Source organism: Anopheles merus, unplaced genomic scaffold, assembly GCF_017562075.2.
Source record: "Anopheles merus strain MAF unplaced genomic scaffold, AmerM5.1 LNR4000051, whole genome shotgun sequence".
In the NCBI taxonomy this organism is placed as follows: domain Eukaryota; kingdom Metazoa; phylum Arthropoda; class Insecta; order Diptera; family Culicidae; genus Anopheles; species Anopheles merus.
Window position 1 is genome coordinate 77,167 of NW_024427631.1, and position 8,174 is coordinate 85,340.

The 8,174-nt window shown below is 36.6% G+C and overlaps 1 protein-coding gene across 1 annotated transcript; it reads right to left on the reverse strand.

Moving 5' to 3' along the window:
- Positions 1-484: 484 nt before the first annotated feature.
- LOC121601274 lies at positions 485-7,806 on the reverse strand. The gene is made up of 2 exons (XM_041930106.1): positions 6,886-7,806; positions 485-2,196 (listed from the first exon to the last, which is right to left on the reverse strand). The coding sequence occupies exons 1-2, from the start codon at positions 6,897-6,899 to the stop codon at positions 666-668; spliced, it is 1,545 nt and encodes a 514-aa protein (XP_041786040.1). The 5' UTR covers positions 6,900-7,806; the 3' UTR covers positions 485-665.
- Positions 7,807-8,174: the final 368 nt, after the last annotated feature.

Consider the following 8,174-nt stretch of genomic DNA (forward strand, 5'->3'; position numbering starts at 1 on the left):
GTGTTATACGTCGAAAAGATCACTAATTCTAATTTTATGGATTTTTGCAAAATAAAATCTCAAAATGCAGGTGTTTAGTATGCTATAATTAGCAATTTTATATCTGCTCTCGGGATGCCAACTGCTAAAACTAGAGGCAAAAAAACTTCCTAAACTCGCAAGCTCTTTAATGCGAGGGCTCCCGCCATACAATTGACAGCGATTTGCGAGGGCGCGAGGGCTCTCACGCCATACAAGTTTACAGCTCTAGAGCCCTCTAGAATATTATATGTAAATTCTTACTGACAAACATGGACAATGAATTGAATATGAAAGTTAATCTTTATCTAGGCCGGTTGGCCATAAAAAAAGATTTTTATTTTACACAAACAGGATTACTCCTGACTAAAGCTAAACTATGATCTATATCTGGCTGACTCTAGACTTCGACTTCGACTGACTAAACCTAACGAGCTAATGTTCTAACGAAGCCGCTGGTTGCTGGCTGCATTGGTCCGTTCTCACGATCGGTCTGCGTGTCGCATTACTTGCGCATGTCGCCGTTGTCCGCTCGTGGCCGGTGTAGCGTTACATCTTCGTCTGCTCGTAGCCGGTGTGGAATGCCAGCTTGCAGTCTGGTTTCTAGCGGGTCGGTCTAACTCCTCCCTTCTTAGATGACTTTGCCCTCAAAGTCTGCCGAGAGCATGGAATGTTGTGGGTTTTTTCACGAAGGTTTCTATGTGGTGGACATCCTGTCGGTTGGTGTTGTTCGTTGGAATGTTGAGGCTTATTTTCGTTCTTCTTATACTGGTAATGAAATATAAAATTGCTATTGTTATCAGAACAATTGTCGTTAGCCCAATTGACCCAAAGATATGAAGTTTCCATGTGAGGGAATTATTAACCAGGCTGATGGTATGTAGTTTCTCTCTGTGCTGCAATGTTATGTTTCGAAGATGTTCAATTGAAGGTTCGTCTCTGATGCCGTCTTCTTTAGCGATGAGGCCAAGGGTTGATATATATGGTTTACCGGTTATCGAAACTTCTGTGCTGGGAAAGAGTTCTCCGTTAATAAAGATATTGCAGTTGTGAAATCGTATGAGATATGATCCATTAAGAATGTGGTTTATATTGCTGCAGTTGGATGACATTTCGGCAGTGGCATCATTCAATAGAATATTCGCATTGTTAATGTGTTTAACTAATCCCGTTGAATACACCTTTTCGTACATACATTCTGTATGCTCCCCTTGTACGAGTTGTCGTATGCAGCGTGAAGGCTCTTCCAGATCTTTACTTTCGCAAAGCTGGTGGCTGCTCTGATCGATACAGGGCTGCGGTAATTCGAACATATGGGTTAGATTCCGGATTATGTAGTTATGCTTGATTAAGATTCTCTTATCATTTTGTATGATAGAGTCGATATAGTTGTACTCATAAGTTTCATAGGATAGACGTGGAAACTTTAGCATAAATATCACGTGTGTTGAATTCATGGTAACTTGTGCTGTGGCTTGTGTTAACATTTCTTCAACTGATGTATAGTAAATGCCATTTTGTGCCAGAAATTCTGCAACGGTGTTTAAGTCTTCTATTGATAGTAGCTCGCTATTCGGTATCCCATGCTTAGCGGCTAGTATGGCTTCTTGGAGTGTTTTTATATGGGCTTGTAATGCGTCTAGGTTTGCTATCTTAATGATCTGTTGTATCTCAGTTTGATGTTCCCTTTGGATCCTATTCTGAAGGTCGATAACATGATTAGCAATATTGGTTGTTTCTTGGAATCTTCTGCTGAGACCATTATTGATTAATAGCTGCTCGTTGTTTTGTAGGATGAGCGAATTCAGGGTGGTGTTGATTATCGTTAGATCTTCTGCGTCGGGACTGCCAGCTATCCACTTCCAGGCGGTACCTATACTGTTCCATCTTTTCGTTCGAAGTCTACGTGGCCTAATCTTAGAAATTGTGGCGTTAAGTTTTTCGAGCTTCAAATTAATTAAACTTTGCAATGGGGATTTTCCTGTACTGTTTGTGCTATTTTCAAAAACTCGAGAAATTATCTCTTCTAGCTCGGTAAGATCAATTGGATGAATCGTCCTCAAGTATCCGATCCTAATTTTTGCTTGTCCTAACGGAACAATAGCCAATGGGTTGTTTGTTAAGTCGAAAATGTTTATGCTAGCTTGTAGAACACCATATAGTGTGAAAAACGCGATTCTGTAATAGAAAATTAATTAAATCATAATTATATCATTAATTTTTTCTTAAATTTATTTTGTGGATTTTTCGATTGTTCGAATCTATTATATACGTTGGATGATTTTCCTTAACTACCACTGTCTTATAACGACTGTCACGCTTATTCATAGTTTTATTTTTTTCATACGCAAATTGATTCGGTTCGTAATCTTGGTACTTATCATCTTTAATCTTTTCATTTTCTACTTCAAATATTTTTATAATTTTACTCTCAATTTTTTCTTTTAATTTTGATCTATCTCTAAATGAAAGTTCTTCTGATTGCTCTCCAATATATACTTTTCTGGGAGTCTCTTTTGTAAAAGAATGAATAGTATTATTATACTTATACACGGCTTGTTGTATTAAGGTAATTAAGCTCATGTCTGGATTCAAACCTTTTGTACATCTTGCGATTTCTCTGATCGTGGAGTGACAACGTTCCACTTGTCCATTTGACTCTGATCTATTCACTGGTGTCTTAAAAATTGATACACCTAAATTTAGTATGGACTGCTCTATGACGTTCGATACAAATGTACATTCGTTATCAAATATAATTTGTCTAGGCAAATTCCAATCGTATAATAATTGTAGCAGTACTTCCTTAACGTCTGCTATGGATTTTGATTTAATTGGTTTTAATTTCAAATATTTCGAAAATTTGTCCATTGACGAGATGAATAAAAAATTTGCATTATACGCAAATATATCAACATGAACAATTTCTCCTGGATATTTTGGGATTGGTGTTTTAACTGGTATGTATTCAGGGGGTCTTCTTTCGTATTTTTCTACTTTGCAAGTTTCGCAGTTTTTAACATATTGTTCTATCTTGTTTCTCATGGAAGGGAAATAAATTTTTTTATAGCTTGTAATGAATTTTCCTTAGCGTTTCTATGAGCAAAGTTATGTATTTTACGAATTTCTTCTATCTGTTGTTCTTGATCACAAATGTCTTGAACTTGAGTTTGTGAAAATCTTGCTTTCATGGTTGATATATTGAATAGATTTTTAAAGGTTTCTTGAATGATCCCCATAGTTGGCTCATCAGTGAATATGCCATTTATTATACCAGGTATCATGAATCTCTTAAGTTTGTCTTTTATAAAATCGATTGAAAATTGTGGTTCTATGAAAGTGTGCCTTTTAAACTTAGGAAAGGGGTTTACAAACTCGTAGGAACTAATAGTACCTTTTTGAAAAATTAATTGGTTTCGGAAAACATTAATTGGAGCTTCGGTAGAAGGGATAAAAGAAAGATCATCTTCTTCGGCAGAGTGTTGTGTAGGAGTTAGTGAGTTAATTTGTATGCGTGAAAGAGCATCAGCTACCACGTTGGTTTTTCCAGGTTTGTAACTTAGCTCATAGTTATGTTCCTCTATGAATGCTTTCCATCGCTTTAATGTTGCATTGTTATTTTTTGGTGACATTGCATATGTTAAAGGTTGGTGATCTGTTAATATTATTATTTTTGCACCGTAAATGTAATTACGTAGAGAATGTAAAGCCCAAACTATAGCAAGCATTTCTTTTTCGTTTGTAGCATAATTCTCTTCTGTTTTTGATAGTGTTCTAGATATGAATGTTATTGGTTTTTCAACACCATTAACGTTCTGGGAAAGAACAGCTCCGATTGCTTTGTCAGAAGCGTCGGTAGTTAAAATAAAATCATGATCAAAATCGGGGTATGCTAAAACATCATCGGATGATAAAACTTCCTTAAGAGTTTTGAAAGCGCGTTTGGCATCATCATCTAATTTTATCGGAAAATTTTTAGATTGATTTTTTGTAATTTTGCAGTGGCCTTGGCCATCCTCCCCTCTTAAAAGTTTTGTTAAAGGTTTTGCTAAAGCTGCATAATTTTTAACAAATCTTCTATAATATCCAGACAGTCCTAAAAATGATCTTAGTTCTCGAATAGTTTGAGGTTCGGGGTATTTTAAGATACTTTCTATCTTTTTCTCATTTGGTTTCAAGCCATATTCTGAAACAATGAATCCTAAGAATTCAACTTCTGTTCTTAAAAACTCTGATTTGTCTGGCTGTATTTTAAAATTGGCTTCTCGTAATGTATTCAAAACAATTTCCAAGTTTTTCAGATGTTCGTCGAATGTTTTTCCAAAGACTATTATATCGTCTATGTATACGTGACAAATTTTTCCAATATGTTCTCTAAGAACATCGTCCATGACTCTCTGAAAAATCGAAGGTGCATTTTTCAGACCGAAAGGTAATCTTAAAAATTCGTATTTTCCATTATTGATGGAAAAGGCGGTTTTTTCGATATCTTTTTCTGCTAAACGAATCTGGTGGAATCCCGATGCTAGATCGAGTGTTGTAAAATATTTATTATTTCCTAAATTGGCAAGTACTGTTGAAGTATCGGGAATGGGATATCTATCGCTTTTAATTTTCAGGTTTATTTTTCTGTAATCGATCACAAGTCGATATTTTTTTTCGTTAGATGCGTCAACCTTTTTGGGAACTATCCACACAGGTGAATTATATGGTGACCTAGATGGTCGAATTATACCATTATTTAATAATTTTTTTATCTGTGTTTCCACTTCCTGTTTGAGGGACAAAGGGTATGGGTATGACTTACAGTAAATTGGTTCCGTATCATTCGTGGCTATGGTTGCTTCTACCTTTGTTGTAAAGGGCAACTTTTCGTCGGGTGGCTGGAATAAATCTTGAAACTTGTTAAGAAATAAATGTAATTTTTCTTTTTCTTGGTGGTTAAGATGTGTGTCTCTTATTTCAATTCTGTTAACTTCCTGTAATGGATGAAGTGAGAGAGGTATTATAAAATTTTCAAGAACTAGATTGTCTCTTTTAGCGTCTACAAATGCTCCCATTTCTTTGATGGTATCATAACCTATTATGGCGTCAAATGATTTTAGTCCCTGCAAATGATAAAATTTGACATTTACATCGGAATAAGGGGCAAATATTTGAGCTTGTGAATATTTTGTGATGAGTAAATCTCTTCCCACAGATGATACAAAAAATGGTTTTATAACGTCATGAGAAATTTTCGCATGTAAAGGGTTGATGAAATTTTTATTAGATCCAGTGTCGATTAGAATTTTAATTTGTTGACCTGCCTTACCATGGTATATGAAGTATGGTAAAGCTGATTTTAACCTAAAAAATTTAATTCTGCTTCGCGAGAAATTTCGTCGTAATGAGAATTTTCATTTAGTTTTTCTTGCTTTTCTACATTTCTCATATATCGTTCGTATGACGCCTGACTTTCGACATCATCATCGTAGAGATTATCTTCATATGAAGTCGGTTCTAATTCACGTCGCGGAACTGCTTCAATATTGAAAGCTCTTTGTCTTTTCAATCGACGAATGTTTGAGGAGTTCGGCCTGTTCGCATAATTAACTTGATGTGACCTAATTGATGGGTCTATTTCCATCGGTTCAGGTCCATTTTGGCGAAAATTGTTTCTCTGCTGTGTAAAATTTTTCATCTGATTTGGTTGATTAAAATTTGTGCGCTGAAAAATTGGTCTTTGCTGATTTGGTTGATTCCAAACAGGACGTTGTGTAAAATTTCCTGCAAAATTTTGAATCGGTGGGTGGTGCGCAAAATGAGGTCTTACGTTGTTCGCTGTCATTGGTCTTTGTTGGTGTTGGAACACTCTTGGTGGTAGATGAGGTGTGGGCAATGGTATTTGGTTTCTGGGGGCTGACGGGGGTGTGTTAAAATGTTTTGGTTTTGTTAGCATCTTACGGCACTCTAGGTTTTGAAAAGAAATGCAATAGCTGTAGGCTGCTGCTAAGGATGTTGGTTCGTAGTTACGAATAAATTTATAAACGTCCCCATCGAGACCTCTGATAAAAGCATCGATCGCTTTCTTGTTGTATGTTCCAATCATAGCTTTCGAAGCTTCCGGATGGTTAAATCTATCGTCTGTCTGTATCTGATTTGCAATAAGTGAAAGAAGTCTATTAACCTCGTCGTAATAAACTTCCAAAGTTCGACCTTTTTGGTAGACACTCATAAGTTGAAAATCGAGAGTTTCCAAATCTCGCTTCTCTCCATAATAAGTTATGAGAGTTTTCCTCATCATATTCCAATTTATCCCTACGTTAGATGCTACTAAAGCATCGTTGGCTTCACCTCTAATTTTTCTACGTATGAATTTACAAATCATGTGGAATTTATTTTGCTTTTCCAAACTATGGCTAGATATAGTTTGGTATAGTCGGATTATCCCATCTACGTCATTGATCCAGCTATTAAGTTCACTTGGGTCACCGCAGAAAATTGGGAGATCTTTTACAACTCCAGGCATTTTTTCGAAAGATTCGGGATCTACTGCACTACCATCTTGTTTTGTAAAAAAAAGTGGTGGGTCTTGAAAATCATCTGTAACATTGCTTTCACTAAAACGTGCTTCTAAAGCTGCAATTCTGCCAGCTAGTGCCTCCATATCTTTGTTTGTTAGTTTTTCTTCGTTATCTATAGATTTTACTGTGACTGAGAATTGTCGTAATGATTGAACTAATTCCTCCAGTTTGACTTAACTTTTGTGATAATGATTTTCTTTTCACTCACTAATCACTCACTTTAACACTGATTATAATGTTTTAATATTTTTTGTCGCTTTAATAAGTGTTTATACTTACTATGATTGAAAGTTTTACTTACATTAATAAATTCATGCTTCACCCTTCTTACGGGGCTGGTTGCTTCGCCTCCTCTGACGGGGTTGGTTTTCTGTTGCTCGGGCCTCCGGTGAATTTTTCCTTCTCGGTGTGTCGGCGTTGTCCCTTTCCTCCGGCAACGAGTTATTGGCTGCTACCGGCTACTTAGGTGCTCATACACACGGCTGCAATCTGCGATCGGGAGATGTTCTAAGCACGGTGTATTACGCTCTTTCGCGATCACTACTCGTCACTTGATTTTCACTTCACTAGAGGTCCCTATTCGGGCGCCAGTTAATCTTTATCTAGGCCGGTTGGCCATAAAAAAAGATTTTTATTTTACACAAACAGGATTACTCCTGACTAAAGCTAAACTATGATCTATATCTGGCTGACTCTAGACTTCGACTTCGACTGACTAAACCTAACGAGCTAATGTTCTAACGAAGCCGCTGGTTGCTGGCTGCATTGGTCCGTTCTCACGATCGGTCTGCGTGTCGCATTACTTGCGCATGTCGCCGTTGTCCGCTCGTGGCCGGTGTAGCGTTACATCTTCGTCTGCTCGTAGCCGGTGTGGAATGCCAGCTTGCAGTCTGGTTTCTAGCGGGTCGGTCTAACTTGAATATGATATGAAATATTAATTATAACAGATCGACACGAGGAGCACGAGATGCCTAAAGCTAAAAAGTAAAATAAAAATAGAATTATAATATTCAAATTCCGAAGGTAACTAAACCAATTATGATATTTGAGTTGATTGCATTTGGCGGTAAGTTCTAAGTCTTTGAGGGACTAAGGTTCTAAAATACACGTGGATCTACTCTAGGCATCCAATTAATTTAATTCATTTATTACATTTACAAAATGCCTATAAGGGTCATTTGTTTATCTTAACTTTAATGAAAGTGGAATAATTCAAGGACGTTTAAAAAATATAGAAAACTTAAAAAGCAATTGAGAGAATCGTAAACTTAGCAAGACTGAAAGAAAACAGAAGGAAGTATACGAATAACAGGGAAAAAAGAGAATTGAAGAAAGCGGATAAATTGTAAGACCACGAGAGCGGAAAGAGCTTAACCAAGTGTTAAAATCAAATAGCGCGTGGCCACGGGGGTGAAAAAAGGTTGAAAAAATTTTCAACTTTGTCATAATTGCTTGTCATCTGCAAAAAAGAGCTTTTCTCGTGGCCGCACCAAAAACATACACAAGAGCGACAAAAAGCTCCAACATCTGAATATCATCGATATTTTGTTTAAGAAGCACTAAATAGGTACATTAATCAATTAGAATCAT